Genomic DNA, 19,063 nt, shown 5'->3' on the forward strand with positions numbered 1-19,063 from the left:
TAACCTAACCCCAACCTAACCCATAAACCCTAACCCTAACCCTTGGCCCTTAACCCTAACCACAACGCCAACACCAACCCAACCCTAATCCCTAGCTCAACCCTAACCCCTAACCCCAACACCAACCCTAACCTTAACCCCAAACCCAACCTTAACCCTAACCCCTAACCTCAAAACGTAATCCCTAACCCTAGCCCAAACCCTAACCCCTAACCCTAATCCTACCTCAACCCTAACCCCAACCCTAAACTGTAACCTCAAACCTAAACTGTAACTTCAAACCAACCCCAACCCGAACTCTAACCCCAACCCCTAATCCTAACCCCTAACCCCAACCCCAATCCGTAACATCAACCCCAACCCCAACACTAACCCCTAATCCAAACCCCAACCCCAACCCCTAAATACTAATCTAAGCTCCAAACCAAACCCTAACCTCTAATCCCAACCCCAACCCTAACCCCAAACCCCTAAACCTAGCCCCAACCCTAACCCTAACCCCTAATCCCAACCTGAGGCCTAATTCTAACCACTAACCCCAACCCCTAACCCTTACCCCAGCCCCAACCTTAACCCTAACCCCTAATCCCAACCCCAAGCCTAACCCTAATCCCTAACCCCAACCCCTAAATCCTAATCCTAGCTCCAAGCTAAATCCTAACCCCTAATTCCAACCCCAACGCTAACACTAACCCCTAACCCCAACCCTAACCCCTAATCCCAACCCCAAACCCAACCCTAACCCCTAACACTAACTCCTAATACCTAACCCCTAACCCTAATCCCTAACCCTAAACTTGAACCCTAACACTAACCCTTACCCTAACCCAACCCTAACACCTAACCCCTAGCCCCTAACCCTAACCACAACGCCAACCCCAACACTAATCCCTAACCCCAACACTAACCCCAATGCCAACCCTAATCCCTAACCCTAAACACAACCCAAACCCTAACCCCTAACCCCCCAATCCCTAACCTCAACCCCAAACCCAACCCCAACACTAATCCCTAACCTCAAACCAACCCCAACCCCAAAACTAACCCCAACCCGTAATCCCCAACCCCAACCCTAACCCCTAATCCCAACCGCAACTGCAACCCTAACCCCAACCCCTAATCCTAGCCCCAACCCTACCCTAACCCCTAATCCCAACACCAAACCTAACCCTAACATGAACCCCTAACTCTAGCCCCAACCCTAACCGTAAACCCTAATCCCAACACTAAGCATAACCCCTAATCCTAACCCTACCCTAACCCTAACCCCAACCCCTAACCCTAGCCCCTACCCTAACCCCTAACTCCTAACCCCAACCCAAATCCCTAATCTCAACCCCAAACCTAACCCCTAACCCCAATCCTAACCCCCAACCCCTAACCCTAGCTCCAACCCTAACCCCTAATCCCGACCCTAACCTCAACCCAACCCTAACCCTAACCCTAACCCACTGAACACTGTGAGGACTAGTGAGACCATCCACGCCGACAGGTCCGCTGCCACACGCAGCACACGCTAGCCGGGCTGTCACCCCCCAGGTGGGTGGGCTCCCTCCAGGCCTGCGTCCGCTGACGAGACTGTCACACATCCAGCAGTCGGGAAACCCTCCCTAGAGCCGCCCCGCTGTGACTCGTGTGAACCTATTAATCACGTCAGTCCATCCCTTCCTGTCCCTCTGGGGACATGCTAAGCTGCCGTCCCAGCACCCCAACCTGGTCCCCTACGTCCTTAAACCCAGATCCCTAGGAGCTAGCACGCAGGCCAACCCGACGTCACAGAGGTGATGCCACGAGGACGGCCCCAACGCCTCATCAGGAGGGGCACGACTTCCCGGGTGGCGGGGACAGTCGGGGGCCCCCAGGCTCCAGAGGCCCCGGGGCCTGATGCTCACACAACACGGACGTCCTTCTCTCCCTGGCTGGGTGGAGGCGGCCCCGAGCGAGGTCCCCGGAAAGCGTCAACCTGCTGCGAACACCCCTAAGTCCTCTGGAACCCCTGCTGCCGGCCTGCGCCCGTGCGTCGACCCCACTCCTCCAGACCCGAGGGCGGTTCCAGCCCGGACGCCTCCCAGTAACTGTTACACCCCGTCGGGCACAACCCAGGCCCTGCACCGACCCTAAAGCTGCAGGCCTCAAGCGATCGAGCTTGATCCCTAGATCCGGAAGGGCCCAGCTGCAGGACGCCGGCGACGCTCAGCCTATGCCCCCTGCACCCACGCTGCTCACCGCTCCTCTCGGATCTCCTCGTTCCGGGGACGACGTCCTCATCTTCCACCCAGGCCCCCAACAAAGGCAAGCTGACGCAGCGCTCTGCGCCCCCGGGGTCTCACCCATGTCTCCCAGGGTTCCTGGGCCCTTCCCAGGGACGGTCGCTCCCGGGGGTGAGGAGGGCAGGGATCACAGGCGCATCCCGGAGTCACGCAGTGCGAGGCGCCTTCCTGGCTCCCAGCCCGAGTGCCTCCCACGCTCTGCGCCTCCTGCGCGCGCCGGGGGGCTCAGGAGGCGGCCACGGGCGGGCCGGGCCCACTTGCCTTGGTGAGGGCCGCGATCCTCTGCGCCAGCTCGGCCTCCACCTCGGGCAGCGTCTCCGCCTTGCGCATCGTCTGCTGCAGCTTCTGCTCCGCCACCTCCAGCAGCTCCTGCAGGTGCCGGGCCTTCTCCTCACACTAGCACCGTGGGTGGGGGGGGTCAACAGGGAGCGCCCAGGCTCAGGAGAGAGCAGGTGACCGGCCGGAGGAGCCGGGAGGCGGGGGGGAGGGGGGACGAGGACAACCTGGCTCTGGGCTGCTCCCCACGCGAGGACGGCCTCCCCCCTCCCAAGGCGGGGCCCCAGGGGCTCTGGGCCAAAGGGGGGGGGCTACCTGGCGGTGCAGGGACTCCTTGTTGGCCAGCTCATTCTCCAGCTTGTCGTTGAGGTCGTGGATGGACGTGGCCTCACGCTGAGCAGCCAGGTAGCGCTTCTCTAGTGTCGTGATCCTCTCCTCCATGTCGTCCTTCTGGGCCAGGGCCTGGGGTAGGAGCGGAGGGGACGGGCCAGGGGCCATCAGCGTCCCCCGTGCCCCCCGCCAGGGCCTGAGCTCGACCCGGCCCTCTCGCTACTCCTCCCCACAGTGGCCCCAGCAGGCCGCCCCGGCCTGGCCCTCGCTGCACACCCAGGGCACGCAAGCAGCCCCCCCGCCCAGCGCCGGCGCAGCAGATGGGGCCGGGCCGGGGGGCCTCCTCTCACCTCCCGGAGGTCCCGCTGATGCTTGCTGCTCTGCTCCTCTGACCTGATGAGGTCCCGGCGCGCGGTGCCCAGGTCCTCCTCCAGCTCGGCCACCGACGCCGTCAGGCTGACCAGCCGCTCCCGAGCCTGGCTCAGCTCAAAGTTCTGCTTCTCCAGGAGCTCCTGCAGCTCCTCCACCCGGCCCGCGTCGTCCTCCAGGGACGGTGAGCCATCAGTCAGTCGTCTGGCTCCCGGCCCGCCCGGGGCCGGCACCCCCAGAGCACATCCCAGCTGTGCCCCCAGGGGCCCCAGGAGCTCACCCCATACACTGACCAAACACTTTTGCTCCCCTGTGTCTCTTTTGAAAGGACTTTCCGGTTCCACCTGCTGTCTGAGAATCCCGTAACCCAGGAAGGGGCAGCACTAGGGGAACAAAGGCTCAGGCGCAGGAGGGACCTTGCCCGACACCCACACACAGGCAGGTGGCACCTGACCGTCCAAGTGGACAACGTAGAGGTGCCCGGCTGCGTGTCGGGCACACGACAGAAAAACCCACAGATTTGTTCGCAGGCGGCGTGGGGGAAGAAGGAAAGAGCGATGGGAATATTGGAGACAGCCCCAGATGTCATTCCAGCACTTGCTCTCCTGAACCCAGGCCGGCAGGGCCCTGACGTCCCGTCTGGGGGCGGCCCCCCACCCCCACATGGTTCCCCAGGACCCACCTTCCACAGCCGCTTGGGTCCCAGCTCCACGGTCCCCTCCTCTTCTGTCGCTCCATCCCGAACCCCTGCCCCCTGCTGCAGGGCAGACACCTGTAGGGTGCAGCCCCCGGGGCAGTGAGTCACAGAGAAGGCGACTCCCTGCGCCCCCGCCCATCCCAGCCGCACTGGCCAGCCGGCCCGGCCCCGCCCCCACAGCGGGGAGCCCAACGCACAACAGACGGCAGAGCAGCGGGGACTGCAGCGTCCAGGCGGAGGGGGCGCAGGCCACTTACCTGCTGGTGGGCACCTGCCAGCTGCTCTTCCAAGGTGGTCACACGCTCCAGGGCCGCTCGGAGCCGCTCCCGCACCTGTCCACGGAGGGGGAGACGGAGAGGACACGGGGCCCCAGGGACTCGTGCCCATGGAGCCTGGGCCCCACGCACAGCCTGGGGCAGGAGGCGGCCGAGAGCACCTCCCCGAGGGCCTGGCAGTGAGGCCACTGGGAGGAGAGGGCAGCTGTCCCCTGCACACAGGCCGAGGAACACGCAGAGGGGACCCCCGGAGGGAGGCCCCGGGGAGGCAAGGCTGGCCGGGGCCGGGCCAGCTACCTTCTCGTCCAGGGCCTTGTGGTGCTCGAACAGCGACTTGAGGGCCTTCAGCACCTCCACCTCACTGGAGACCCCTGACGGCGACTGGGCCTGGCGCTTCACCACGGTCATGCGCAGCGACCGCTCGTGGCGTGACACCAGGCACTCCAGATGCTCCAGGAGTAACTGGCAGGGGCAGGGGCAGCGCAAGGGGAGGGCGGTGAGCCGGTGCCCGGGGGCCAGAAGGGGGGCCAAGGACCACTGGGGGGGGACAGCAGGACACCCGTGCCGCCCTGGTCTCCACCCCAGGGCCCCGACCTCCCAGGGCCACCCCCCCAAGACAGGAGGAGGTCAGCAGCGGGCAGGAGATGCCTGGCCCTGGCCTAGCCACCCCCGTGGTCGGCGGGGCTCAGCCCCCACACACAGCAGGTCACCCGCTTACCCTGGTGTTATTCCGCTCTGCCTTCAGCTCTGAGATCTCTTCCTCCCTTTCTAGAAGCTGCTCCCGACACATGCTCAGCTCCCGGGTCAAGGTGGCAAATTCCTGCAAGCCCCCAAGGCCCCTGAGTGCTCAGGGGCTTTCCCCTGAGCTGCCTCCTGCTTGCCCCCATCGCTGATGGGCTCTTCGCACCCACCCCTTGCTTGGGGCAGCTGCCCCCAGGAAAGCCCCCAGGCATCCTCACTGCAGAGCGTCCCGGGGGCGGGGGCCACATCATGGGGGACCGCGGGGTCCCCCACGAACTCCACGTATGTGTTAGGGTGCGAGGGGACGAGGTGGAAACAGGAGCCAGAGAGTCCCCGAATCCGCTCTGCAGCCCCTGCCTCCTCCAGCCGCAGTAGGGCCTGATTACGTCGTCTCCCCGGCATCCCGAGGACCCACCAAGGCCTGGAGACCCAGAGGGGAGTCTCCCCTCCCGTGTGGCTGGGTGAGGTCCCGACAGAGACCCATGGGTGCTGCACAAGGAAGAGAGCGGGCTTCGAGGCGAGGGCCCCGGGGAGCTGCCTTGCACGCCCTCCCCAGGGCTCTACAGCTACGGGGCCAGTGGGCGAGGGAAGGGCCCACGTGTGTGCATGTGCGTGTGCGTAGGTGTGTGAGAGAGAGAGAGCAAGGCGGCCGGGAGACCTGGCCGGAGGCCCCAGGCTCTAGCACACGTCGCAGGGATCCCCGCCACGGTCCAGGGCCCCCGCTCCGGCCTCGCCCAGCGCCACGCTCGGGGTCCCCCCTCCGGGAGCCCTGCTCCCAGCACGTCAGGCCCGCACACGCCGAGGCGCTCTCGCGGCCCAGCTTGTCTGGGTCGGGACACGCATCCTGAGGGGGAGGCTGGCCCCGCGCTCCCAGGCCCCTCGCACCCTCCTGGCTGACGCAGACATCATCCCGCCCCGGAGTTTTCCGAGAGCTGGGCCATGCTCTGCGGGCGCCCAGGGCCTGGAGTGGCCCTACCCTGAGGTCTCCTGCACACGCGGCGACTCGGGACGGGAGGAGGCATCCCCGAGCCACCCACACGGGGCCTCGGCAGGCAGGGCTGTGGGAAGGGCCGCGGGAGCCCGAGGGCAGAGCGGGAGAAGCCTGGCCTGTCAAGGCAATGGCCAGGGGTGGCCAACACCTCACACCCTAGGAACCCAGGCCTGGCCCCACGGCTGTTCCACGCCTCAGTTTACACGCACAGCAAGCTCACACACACACTTACGTCCAGAGACAGGACTCGCAAGCCCCCAGCCCCATGCCACCCCCCAGGGACCCATGTTCTCTCCCTCAACACCCTGGGCTCCCACCCCAGGACACCCGCCTCCTCCGCGACCCCAGCCCATCTGACACCTGCTGCCAGGACCACCTCCTGAGGCGTGACACCGTCTACAACGCCGACTACAAACTTCTTGTCCTGGTTTTCAGATTTCCCTCTCATGGTTTCTTTGCACACACCCTAAGATCCGGGCAGCCCGGTCACCCACTGGGTGCAGCCCTCCACCAGCCTTCCTGGTTCCGCACCTCTCCCGTCCCCCCGGAGGGCCCAGCCCTCGGTCAGCCCCTGATGAGATCACGCCTACGTTTCAAAGCCCGTGTCGGGGGGATGCACGTCCTTGGGGCCTTCGCAGACCCCCGGGGGAAGCCTGCCTCCCCCGCTAACGCCGGCTGGGACGGAGCTGGAGAGCCCCAGCCTAGGAGCCGGTCTGCGGCCACCAACACTGTGAGCGTGGTCATGTCCCAGGCCCCGCGCTGGGCCCTGGGGACACAGTGACAACACAGACACAGCCCCTGCCTTCCTGAGGCTCCCAGGATGGGCCTGCATCAAACCCCAGCCACGTCCCATCAACCCTGCGACCTCGGACAAGCGGCCCAGCCTCCTTGAAGCTCCGTCTCCACCTGGAAGCTACAAGGACAGGCCTCCCAGCAGCGAGCAGCACAGGTTGGGCAGCGACTCTTACCCCGGGGTCGGTCCTCCAGTCCCCCTCCTGCCTCGTCGGTGAGCCCCAGGGCAGGACTGGCTCCTCCAACCCCCGGCCGCCCCGTCCTCCCTCCACCAGGACCCCGTGCCCCCCAGGAGGCATCCCAAGGCCCTGCCACCACCTCGTCTGAGCCCTGCGCCCACCCGGCTCCACCGTCACTCTTGTCCCCACACGTGGGGGAGGGCGTGGAGCTGAGTCTGCAGCGGGGGTTGCTCAGGGGGCCGCCCCAGGCCCCCCACCCCTGCACATGCAGGCCGGGCACCGGGCTCATCTCAAGCTTCACTGTTATCGTGTGTAAAACAGAGAGGACGGACGTAGCAGGCGCTACCCAGGTTGGAGCTGCAAGCACAAGGCGAGGCCGCAGCGCGCTGACCCTGGGGCTCAAGGTCCCCGGCTTGTGGGTCCAGCCCTGCCTAGCATTTGCTACGCGACGCCTCATGTGTTCCACGGGTGCAGTGAGGGGTGGACCAGGTGATCCGTCTGCAGCCGGGCTCTTCCCCGGGGCGCGGCGCCTTCCAGCCTTGGGCGCCACCTGCTGGCCGCGCGGGCTCCCTGCGGCGGGCGGCCGGGCCCGGGGTCCAGGGGAAGCCAAGTCCGGCTGAGGATGGGGTGCCAGGTGCACAGGGACAGGGTTCCGTGGAGGGTCACGCAGGAAAATTACATTTATTGATATGCAAATAGATGCAGATGATGGAAAGCCCAGAGCGGCGGCTCCAGGGCTGGGGGGAGCCAGGTGAGACGGAGGGGCACACCTGGCCTTACCTGGGGGAGGGCGGAGTTGAGGTGGCGCTGCAGCTGGTCCCGCTCGTGCAGGGCGTCCTGCAGCCGGCTCTGCGTGGCAGCCAAGGTCTCCTGACTCTCCCGGAGGGACTCCAGCAACTTCTCCCGCTCATCCAGCATGTTCACCATCAGCTGCTCGAAGTTGGCGTCAGCATCGGCGCCATGGGGGGGACCCAGGGGGTCCCCCTCGTTGATTGTGGGCATGACCTCGCACATGGCGGGCTGGGGGGCCGGGCCTTCTCAGCGTCGGGGGACAGGGGAGGAGTTCACGGGGCTGGCACCTCCAGGGGGACCTGGTGCATGGGTCTCGGAGCGGGCGCCAGGCAAGTGGACGGGTGGGCAGGGGCCTCGCCCATGGCATCAGTCGCTCTGGCTTTGAAAGGGGCCTGGCGCCGGGCGCGCCCCTGTGCACAGGAGCCACAGGGCCTGGCCTAACCTCTCAGGGCTGGGGCTGGGTGCCCGGGGTCCCCAGACGAGCGGGCAGCAGCCGAGCGTGGCCATGACGGGCAGCGAGCACAGGCCTGGGAGAGGGCCCGTCGCTTAGGCGGAGCGTCGGAGCCTGGCAGCGTCCCAGCTGGGCCCAGCGACACCCATGGCTCCCGGAGAGCGGCCTGCGGGAGAAGAGGTGGCCGTGAGGACGGCGTGGGGGCGGGCTGGGGGGCGGGGGGCAGCAGGACACAGGGTGCCTCTTCCCCAGGCTCGCTCACTCAGTGCTCCCAGGGCGCGCCCCGTCCTCTGCCTCAGCTCCCCGCCCCCGCTGTCAGGAGCGGCGCAGTGGACTGGCTCCCCACCCACGTGGCTCCCCGGCCAAATATAGAAATGATTCAGGCAGTGGCAGGGGAACAGGCAGCAGGCTGCCCAGAGTCCTCCCGAGACGACGGGGATGCTGTGCCCCCAGCCATCCTCCCCGCACCAGGCCGGGGGAAGCCAGACGCATGCAGGGTTCCCAGGGACGCACACACGCAGACTCCTGGGCCCCCAGCCTGCCCACTGACACGGCCTGGTCCCCGGGAAGGGCTGGGCGGGCCCTGGGGTGGCAGGAGCCCTGACCGACTCCACACCTGTCATGCAGAGGCTCCCGGCTTCCCCATGCCCGACACCTGGCGGGGAGGGGGGGGCCGGCTTCCACTCGGAATTCACGGCCTGCCTCCCGGTGCTGGAGCAGGAGCCGAGTGACCTGAAGGAACCAGGGCGGGAAGGGCGGGGGGTCACTCTCCTGCTGCGGGCAGGCCCCTCGTCCACCTGGGGAACTGCCAGGGCAGGCCCAGCTGGGCGGGCAGCACGTGCACCTTGACTGCGCACAGGGAAGCCCCGGGGCGGGGACAGGACGGGGTGCGGAGCGTGCAGCTGGGGACTGCTCCCGCTGCCCTGAGCCTCTGACTCCCTGCCCACCCTGGGAGGCCACCACGGTAATCAGGCGTCACAGCTCCTGCTGCCTGAGAGATGGAGTGAGGCAGGGGCACCGCAGCGCACTCCCGGGAGATGCTCCACGAACGGTGCTCTCCGACCTTCTACCACTTGGGAGACACAGGGACAGCGTCTCGTCCACCCCTCGGGCAACAGGCAGACTCCGATGGGCAGGGAGAGGACAGGAGGTGTCAGACCCCACGTGGGAAGCGGGACACCCACCGCTGGGCCCCCTGCACTGTACTCAGGATCTGGACAGAAATGAGGGCAGCAGGGGAGGCTGGGGAGGAAGGTGGACCTGGACTGGGCACCTGGCAAGGGAGCCCAGGAGTTGTGGGGTACGTGGGCAGGCCCATACCCGTACAAGCAGACACGGAGACAGGCGGCCTGGGACGTACACAGTGGCCACACACACGCCCCAGACACAGACTGACACAGACACTAACCCAGGGGATCCGTTCTCATGCTAGGCAGCCACCGTGGAGGGTTAGGGCCCCGAGAGTCAGGACTGTCACGGATCCAGTGCTGGGAACAGCAGCCCCTCCCCCTCCCCTTTCCCCCCTCCACGAACTGATGAGAGAGCGGGAGTGAAGGGCAAGCGGAGGAAGGGCCGCTTGGGGGAGAATCTGTCCTTCAAGGAAGAGCCCCGGGAGCTCAGGAGTCCAGGCAGGGGTCAGCGTCGGCCCAAGGGTCCCTAGGTGTCCTGCCGGGTGGTGGAGACCAGGGAGCTGGGACCTGGGACCTCTAGGCCGCCTCCGAGCAGGTAGGTGACCTCGGTCTTGTTGCCACTCCGGGAAGCTCTGCTGTGAGGACCCCCACCCCTTCTGCGGCCTCCAGGGACCGCAGAGAACAGCCTGGAAAGGCAGGCAGCCCCGCGGGCCTGCAGGGGCAGGGTCAGCCCTGGAGGTGGTTGTGGTCATGGTCCTGGTCGTGGTCTCCCCTCCTCGAATCCTCTGGTAGTCCTGGCGGCCGAGAAGCTGGCGGCCACGGGCTCTTTTGCAGCCTCCCCCCAACCGGGTGCCAGGTGAGCCCCGCAACCCCTCGGGAAACGGGCCATGGCGGCAGGTGGAGCCCAGAGGGCGATGCCAGGCAGATGCCCCAAGACCCCGGCCAGTGGTCGGCGCAGCACCGAGAGCACAGGGACCCTCTGGGGCTGCCATGCGGGGACGCCCGGGCCTCTGGCTCCAGGGCCGTGGGAATCGCGTGATTGTCATCGCAGCCCAACAGGAGCATCCTCGACTCCTGCACAATTTCTAAGTGTCACTCACACGTCCTGATTCGGAGGCGCCAGCTACCAGCCCCCAAGTGAGCATGTGAGGGGCTTCACCCGGGAGGAGTGTGGGCAGGCTGTGAAAGGGGGGGGGGCACCCCAGAGCAGGTGCGAGGGTGAGTGTGCGTGTGCGCGTGGCGGGGGGGGCAGACCCGTATCGCTAAACACACAAGGGCAAACCTGCGGCCTCTCTGGCTTCCCAGAAGTCACCCCCATCTCTTCCCAACAGACAAGAGGGCTGTGCACTTGGGTCTGCTGCTCTGGCCACACACGCGCACACGCACACACATGCACACATGCACACCGCGCTACCTGGCTCCCCGCAGCCCCACCAGATGGCAGGCAGGCCCCGCCACGCTGAGGGAGCCTGTCGAGGGCAAAGCTGGCAGCCCTGTGGAGGCCACAGAGCCAGGGCCGAGTCTGCGGGCTGTGCTCAAGTGAGCGGGCGTGGGCGAGGCACACAGGTGCCTCAGGGTGCAAGCCCCCTCTCCCCCGAGCAAAGAGGTGAGAGGGCATGGCCATGCCCCCGGCAGACTGGAGGGCGGGAGGGAGGTGGGCCTCCAGGAAAACGCGCCAGGCCTGAGCACGGCCCTGATTTCCCAGTGTCCACCCCGCGCCAGGCGCCGTGGGTCGATGCTCACAGTTCCCGCGCCGCAGATGGGAGGATGGGGCCCCAGAGTCAGGCCCCGCGTCTACACGGCTGCTCTGGGGAAGAACCAGGATTCCACCCCAGTCTGTCTGGCGCCAAGGAGGCACGGGGGTGGAAGAAGGGGAGGAGAGGAGAGAGCACGGCTCCCCCATGATTTCTCGCCGCATCCCGGGGCACACGAGGGGCCTCCCACACCCGCGCCCGCCGGGAAGCCTCTGCACCGCGGCCGCCACACTCTCCGCTGGGTGACCCACACCCACAGCCCCGTCCACCACCCTCCGAATCTCTCCCACCCCCTCCCCCAGGGGCCCCAAACCGAGCTGTGAGCAACCCCCGGGGCCTGCCCACCCCCCCACATTCCCACTCAGCTCCCTAACCCCGACCATCCCCCAGGGCAGTGAAGTCCAGCTGCCCACCTCTCCTTCCCTCCAGCCCAGAAGCTTCCCCTCCTCTCCCCTCCCTCGCCCTGTTCAGCCCACCATCCCAAAAGCCTTGCCCTCACTCCTCCTCTCCTCCAAGAGCCCGCGGAGCCCCCCCACTCCTGCACACCGTCACGTTCCCAGGCTGACCCACTGCTCACGAGCTTCTAGCATCTCACCCAGCCTGCCTCAGTCTCCCCTTCGTGTCTAAGGAGCCCATCTCGCCCCTGGAGCCTTTTCTGAGCCCTCGTGGATTAGATGGGGCCTTCCACAGGCCCAGCATGGCCCTTTACCTCTCTATGTGACACGTCGTCTCATCCGAAGACTCTGGGCCGAGAACCATCTCCTACTTACCGCTGGACGCGCGCACACGGGCCCTAACATACGTGGAACTGAAGAGACACGTGACGGGATCGCTCTGGGCAGACCCTCCCCGACCAAATTCAAAGAAGAGGAACTCCGAAACAGTACAGACTGGCTCGAGGCCTGGGAATATGTTCATTTATCTGGAACTCTGAATTTTTTTTTTAAGATTTTAACCCACCCATTCACAAGAGCCCCAGAGAGAGAGGCAGAGACACAGGCCGAGGGAGAAGCAGGCTCCCTGCGGGGGGCCCGAAGCGGGACTCAATCCCGGGGCCGAGGGCAGACCTCACCTGCTGAGCCCCGGGCGCCCCGTGCCCTCTGAAAGGTAAAGCTTCTTGAGAGCAAGACGGGGGCCGTGCCCTGCAAGGCCGACTCTGGGGCTGATGGGTCTGAACGCCGGCTCCTCCGCTCACCACTCGGGTGACTCGGCAAAGACTTGATCTCAGAGCCTCAGTTCCTCACCTGTGAAGCGGGGAGGGTAGTGACGCGCACCACAGGCCGCTGGTTTGGGGAGTTAGTGCCCCCAGGGCTGAGATCTTGATGGGCGCCACGGCGACTCCTGGGGCCTAGGCCCCTAAAGCACCCAAGGCCGGGCCCGCTCTAAGCAAAGTGAAAATCCGTATTAGCTACGGGAAGCCATTCCCAGGAAAAACTCTTGGAAAAGCTCTCCGACGGCTTCTTACAGCTGCACAAATCCCCTCAAAAGCACCCAGCCCGGGCCCCTAACAGACCATCCGTGAGACTCTGTCTCTCTGGGCTCCAGGTTCCCAAATCTGGAACATGAAGATGGTCACACACACGCGCGCTGGTGAGCTTGCAGGTTCATGAGGGTCAAAGGGGATGAGACACACCGACCTGGGAAGTAGAAAACGCTACCGGGTACCGGTGGGTGCCACCGCCACCGACCCTCCACCCCTGACGCCAGGTGTGGTCCCGCGGACACGGAGCGGAGGTCTCTAGGCAGCAGGTTCCCCTGGGCGCACTCCTGTGAGGCCCACTGCCCGGCTGCACCCCAAGAAGTTAGGTTGGGGCCACTGCTTCCCGAGACTTGGCATCTCACCGGGGTGAGCCCACATGGTACAGCCCAAGCCAGGCCCTTCTTAAGAATGATGGAGGCGCTGTTAACAACCCCCAGGGCGCAGGGGTAAACTGAGCCACCACCCCCCCACCCCCGCTGCACCCCTGGCCACGGGGTGAGCTCAGTGCTAACATCAAAGGCTAGCGGGGAAAGGGGGGCTAGGAGTCTCTTCTTCTAAATACGTCCTCTTCTAAAATGCCCCAAAGTACAGCCACCACAACTACCTCTTGGAATGAAGACCGGATTTGCAGACTGAGAGGGTCCGTGAGGGGCTGCCTGGGGACAAGGACTCGGCACGGAGGAGAGGACACTGCAGAGGGCTCGAAACTCCCTTTTCTTAATTTAATCCCATCTGTTCCAAATCTTCCTGGGACCCTGGGGGGCTCAGCAGTTGAGCGTCTGCCTCAGGCCCAGGGAGTGACCCCGGGGTCCTGGGATCGAGTCCTGCGTCCTGCATCGGGCTCCCTGCATGGAGCCTGCTTCTCCCTCGGCCTGTGTCTCTGCCTCTCTCTCTGTATCTCACATGAATAAATACATAAAATCTTAAAAAAAGAAGTTCAGAAGTCTCTGCGTGAGGAAACCAGCCCAAAGATCGGGAGCTGTCATGCAGCAAAAGAGAACTGCCCGGGGGGATGAGGAACATGAGAGGGAAGTGCTGTCCGGTGCCTGAGTACTCAGAACTGCATCACCAAGTATGTGTGTGTCCGTGGTCACAAAAGGTGTGTGTGTGGGGGGGAGGGTGATGAAAGAGAGAGAATGTGGGGGCACGTGTGCATCCATGCAACAGCGTGTAAGAGCACAGTCATGGGAGGGTGTGGCGTGATGGACGGCCCTGCGAGGTGCGTGTGTGTAAGAGTGTGGCCATGAGAACAGGTCCTGGGACCGTGTGCACGAGGCAGTGCGTGGTATGTGTAACGGGGGTAAACTACACACAACGCGGAGACAGACTGTGCGTCATCGTCGTATGTCACGAGCTCGGGACATATGACTGGTCGCGACGATGTGTCGTGAGTGTGTGGTCAGGTAAGCATGTGCCCCTAGAGCCAGGAAACCACGTATGCTCAGAAGGGCATGTGGGCTCCTGACCGCTCACGCGTGTGCATGTGTCCTGCAAGCACACACCTGGTCATGAAGCAGTGTGAGCGCGTGCGTGGTCTTGATCCTGTGTGAGGATGTGAGACGGAGACGAGGGAGGGACAGCGATGATAATGAAAGAATGAAAATCCCATTTGTTCCAGGCGCTCTGCCCCAAGCAAGGGGCAGGGCTCTGGGGCACTCGCAGGTGGCCCGGGGTGAGCGGAGGCCGAGGAGCTGCACGTGGCCCACCCTGCTACGCCCTCCACCCATCAGAGCTGCGCTGCACGGCTTCCCACGCCCCGGGCTCCGCGTGCCTTAGAGATGGTGGGGCTCCCCCAGGGTCTCCCAGAAGGTCGCTCCTCCCGAAACAGCCCAGGCCAAGGTCCTTGCCTGGTCGCCCCAAGCGTCCACTCTCAGCATCCTTCTCCAAGCTGGGCAACGGTGAGTCCTGTTCTGTAGCGGCCGCCAGGGTCCCCTACCATCCACGGCCTCCCCCACCCCACCCCTTCCCTAGAACCTCCGAGGTCCCACAAGGCGTGCGACGGCCTTCCACGCCTCCCCCTGACAGCTCAGTCTGTAAGACTGTCCTTCAGGAACAGGAGCTCACCCCAACAGAGGAAGCCCTCATTGTCCCAAGGAAACGTCTTCTTAAACTGAATGGAAGCCTGTCTCCCCTTTGAAATGACAGTTACCAATCTGATGAAAGCGGCCATGGACTCACATGAGCCACATATTTACGAGAATTCAACTATCTCGAGTGAGCAAAATAAGCAGTAACAGCCTCTGACGCAAACCAGCTATTTCACCTGACGCTTAACTACAAAATTACATTGTACAGCACGTATTCTTTTTAAGATCACTGTACACGTTATACGATTAACATAGAGCGTATATAACGTCTACTCTGTACACGAACATTGCTCAGCATTAGAAACCTAAACCCAGGGCAGCCCGGGGGGCCCGGCGGTTTAGTGCCGCCTTCGGTCCAGGGCATGACCCCAGGGTCCCGGGATCGAGTCCCGCGTCGGGCTCCCTGCGTGGAGCCTGCTTCTCTCTCTGCCTGTGTCTCTGCCTCTCTCTGTGTGTCTCTCATGAATAAATAAATAAAATCTTAAAAAAAAAGAAAAGAAAAGAAAAGAAAAGAAAAGAAAAGAAAAGAAAAGAAAAGAAAAGAAACCTAAGCCCATACACCATGCTTTATGGGAGATTCGGGGATTTTCACTTCATCTACCACCTGCGGAGACGTAACGCCACTGTGTTGGGTCCCCAGAGGCTTCTCTGCCCCGGGTTGAATATTTCTAGTTGCAAGGAGGCCCTGCTTCACTGAACCCAGGGAATCAAACAGACCTCTTGGATCCAATCCAACAATTACTTATTGAGTAGATTTCCACGAATCCAATGTTGAGCCAGGCGTCGTCATGGATACGAGAGGCACGTAAGACAGCTGTCAGCCCTCAAAGCGTTTCCAGTCTACTTGCCACTCGGAGTGGCACCCCCGACCCACAGCCTCACTGTCCGCGATCTCAGTCCCCCGCGGTCACACTGATGGGAGCACACGGTCCTCCCTCTGATGCGTCATCAGAAGATCACTGGGAGCCGAACGCCGCGTCACAAAGCCCGTGTCATTCGGTCACTTCATCTCATCACGCAGCCATTTTATCATCTTGCATCATGACAAGGGTGAGCACAGTGAGGTGTTTAGAGAGAGCACGTTCCCACAGCCGTCATTACGGTATATTGTTATATTGTCCTATCTTCGCGTCACTGCTGCTAACCTCTTACCATCTAAATCATCACCGGTGTGTGGCCCGGGAAGAAAACAGAACATCCAGGTCCACGGTGTGTGTGGTTCAGGCACCCGCCGAGGGTGGGACTGTGTCCCCCGCGGAAAGGGGGGCCTCTGTACACACAGGGGGTCCGGAAGCAACAGGGAGCAGCACGGGACTAAACATCCTCCTGCACGGCCTGGCAGCGGCTAGGAGCACCACCCGGAGCACCACTGACTGCATGAACGGGCGCGTTTCTCCCCCAGCTCCCAGAACCAGGGAGCCCCAGCCAAGGCCGCGCCCCGCAGGAGGCAGCCGCTGTGTGGGAGCCACTTCCCTGGAGGGGGTGTGCGGCCCCGGGGCCTGAGAACCGAGCAACAAGCTGCGCAGCAAGGGGCGGCCGGCCTGGGGCACCCCCGATGAGAGGTGGGCAGGCGGCCCCGGCCCTGGAGCGGCAGGCCGTGCTAGCCACCGCCACCCCCCACTCGTGGCATTGTCAGGTCCCGCGGGCCGTCCCAGCACAGCGAGGCCCGAGGGTCCCCTGAAAGCCGCCCCCTGCACCACGGCCCGCCCAGTACTTCCTGCCCCACTGGCCACCAAAGCGCCCGGCTCCCGCAAGCCAGCACCGTATGCCCTCCAGAGCTAATTATAGGGCAGAGCTAGCGGGCCAGAGGGGAGACAGATGGCGGCCTGGCAAGCCTGCGGTACACCACCCCACCCCTCCCTTGACCTCCAGCGCCTCTCCTGATCCCATACCTGGGACCTCGACTCTGAGGCTGCTCTCGCTCCGCTCCTGCTCCCTACCTGCGCCTCTCCGGGCCACACGTGCCACGGGCAACTCCGTGCCAGTCCGAAGCCACACCCGGCTTCCACAGCACCCATCCAAGGGCCTAGAGCCCCAGGCGATAGTGTCCCTGGCAGTAAAAGGCCTCAGCTAGTACCTCTGCATCCTAAAGACCCTTGGCCCCCAGCTCCCTGGCCCTACTGAGCCTTCACCGCTGACTCCCCCTCTGCTCCCCAGCTCTCACCCTGCCATTCTCAGAGGCTCAGAAAGGACCCACTGGAATCCCTGATGACTCCTGCCGACTCTAAAATTCCGGCAATCAACTCAGAAGAGGCTCAGGAGCCTGGCTGCCTGCCCTGCCCTGCCCTGCCCCTCCCACCCCTCCCCACCACCCAACTGCCAGGCCTCTTATACTCCACGGTTCTGACATCACGACAGACACGTCCGCACACGCCCAGATACCCCTGGACAAGATTCCCCTCCACACCCCCATCCCCCACAGCCTTCCATCCTCCGGGGAGGGCATCTCCCACCATGCCGGGTGTCCAGTACTGGCCCCCAGTACTCATCGTGCTATTGAGCATCTCATGATTTTGAGATGCTGTTTATCTTGGACAAGATATCTCGGACAAAATCCGAGAAAAGAGCCAAGGGAAAGCATGCAAACTGTTCCTTTAGCTAAGGCAGCTTTTCCTGGGGCTACCTGGCCAGTTAACAGTGGTGGGGGGAGGGAGGACTGGAATCCAGTTCAGGCGGCTGTTTGAAGGCATGGGGACAGGGCTCTGCTTTTTTATGATCTAAGAGCAATGTACCAAATTGGGGGGGGGGGGGGGGGGCAGGGGCTGTTAAGGGAATGCCTCCTGTGTGGGCCTTTTCAGCTGCTCCGTGGCCCAGAACTGCCTCCAGAAGACGCAGCACACAGCACAGAGCTGGGCATAGAGTAGGAGCCCAGCACATGTTTCCTGGGTGTTGCACATAGTACTAGGCACCGGCTCCAGCACCCCTGGGAGGATTGCGGGAAGTCCCGGGAACCAGCTCCTGGAGGGGCCCCTGGAGCTCCCAGCAGGAGGGGGTCTCCGCGCTGAGCACACGTCCCTCTCGGGGGTACTTACCAGCGAGCCTCTCCTCCAAGGTGACATCAGCGCCCAGGGGCACCTCGTCCCGCATCCCTCCTCCACCCACACTACATCTCCGGTCCCGCAGCCCGACCTGTCTTCTCAGCAGGCAGCAGCCCCGCAGCGTCCCCGCCGGAGGTCGCCCCGGCTCCCCGCCCCCGGGGCCAGGCTCCGCGCCCGCCCTGCGTTCCGGGGCGCCCACTCTCCCCGCCCCCGGCCGACCTCGGCCCCCCCCGCCCCGGGCCCCCGCACAGCCGCGAGCAGGGCGGGCGGCGCCAAGGCCCCGGGAGCGCGGAGCCCCGGCACCTCGGGCGCCCCCGGAGCGCGGCGGGCCCGCAGCGAGAGGTGCCGCTTCCCGACCCGGGCGACACGCGGCCGCGGGCCGTCCACCTGCTCCGGGGGCTCGCGACCCCGGCCGTCCCCCCGGGCTGCTCCGCCCCAGCCTCGCCCCAAGGGCACGGGGCACCGCAAAGGCCGGCGCGGGGCGGCGGGGGCGGCGGGGGCGGCGGCAGCTCCGCCAGCGGGGGCGGCCTCGCGGGGCGCGCGAGACGGACCCTCCCCGACTGGGGCGGGCGGGGCATCGTCGCCCACCGGGCGCGGCCGCTCACCTGCCTGCAGTCCCGGAGGCCGGCGGCGCAGCCCCGAGCGGGAGGAGCCGCCCCCGGCCCGCCGAGCCGCCGCGTCCCGGAGCGAGCCGAGCCGGCGCCGAGGCAGCTGCAGCTCCGCCGGCGCCGAGGCCCCGCCCCGCCCCCAGGGCCTGGCCCCACCCCCGGGGCGGAGCCTGCGCGCTCCCCGAGGCCCCGCCCCGCCCCCAGGGCCTGCCCCACCCCCGGGGCGGAGCCTGCGCGCTCCCCGAGGCCCCGCCCCGCCCCGCCCGGCACGTGACCGCAGCCCCGCGGCGCCCGCGCCATCTTGGCCGCGCCTGGGGAGCCGCCCCGCCCGCCCCGCCCGCCCCGCCCGCCCCGCCCGCGCCGCGCCGCGTCGCGTCGCCGCAGCTGCTCCTTGCGGCGTGGACACCCGCCCTGCGCCCTCGGGGCCCTGGCAGCCGGCGGCACCCGGCGGCACCCGCGCCGCGCTCCTGGAACACGCGCCCCCCGTGGCCGCAGGTCGCCCCGCATCGCGCCGTCCGCGGCCGGAACGCAGGGTCCCCTCAGGCCGCCTCAGGCCGCGACGAGCCGGGGGCGCCGCTCCGACGCCAGGAGCCCGCGCACGCCCCGCGTCCCCCGCGGCCTCCCCCTGCTTCCCCCGCGCGGTCCGCACCTGGCGCGTCTCCGGGAGAAGGCGGGGCGGTCCGAGACGTTGTCATCTAGGAGGAGGTGAGAAATGAGGCTAAATTTGTGTCGTTCCGTCTGTCCGGCCCCGAGAGCAAAATCAAGAGGTGTATTTTCAAAGTGAAAATCACAAAGCAGTTCTC

General features: G+C 65.1%; 1 protein-coding gene across 13 annotated transcripts in view; it reads right to left on the reverse strand.

The window, feature by feature from the left end:
* The window catches only part of PPFIA4 (PTPRF interacting protein alpha 4), a 46,694-nt gene that overhangs the window by 27,104 nt on the left and 527 nt on the right, over nucleotides 1–19,063 (reverse strand). For 10 of the 13 annotated variants that reach the window (XR_005361772.1, XR_005361771.1, XM_038541832.1 and 7 more), the window contains exons 1-9: nucleotides 18,258–18,348; nucleotides 7,701–8,329; nucleotides 4,936–5,037; nucleotides 4,515–4,679; nucleotides 4,200–4,274; nucleotides 3,928–4,017; nucleotides 3,227–3,418; nucleotides 2,862–3,008; nucleotides 2,532–2,666 (exon numbers count right to left, since the gene is read on the reverse strand). Coding sequence is in view for 11 of the 13 variants with exons in the window: in XM_038541832.1 (XP_038397760.1) it covers nucleotides 2,532–2,666; nucleotides 2,862–3,008; nucleotides 3,227–3,418; nucleotides 3,928–4,017; nucleotides 4,200–4,274; nucleotides 4,515–4,679; nucleotides 4,936–5,037; nucleotides 7,701–7,934 (1,140 nt within the window). In the remaining 2 variants the exon portion in view is untranslated. Of the gene's footprint in view, nucleotides 1–2,531; nucleotides 2,667–2,861; nucleotides 3,009–3,226; nucleotides 3,419–3,927; nucleotides 4,018–4,199; nucleotides 4,275–4,514; nucleotides 4,680–4,935; nucleotides 5,038–7,700; nucleotides 8,330–8,425; nucleotides 8,446–18,257; nucleotides 18,349–18,909; nucleotides 18,956–19,063 lie in introns of those variants that run through there. The other 3 variants (XM_038541825.1, XM_038541828.1, XM_038541826.1) reach the window with 3 other exon arrangements.

This window comes from Canis lupus, chromosome 7, assembly GCF_011100685.1.
Source record: "Canis lupus familiaris isolate Mischka breed German Shepherd chromosome 7, alternate assembly UU_Cfam_GSD_1.0, whole genome shotgun sequence".
Lineage (NCBI taxonomy): Eukaryota > Metazoa > Chordata > Mammalia > Carnivora > Canidae > Canis > Canis lupus.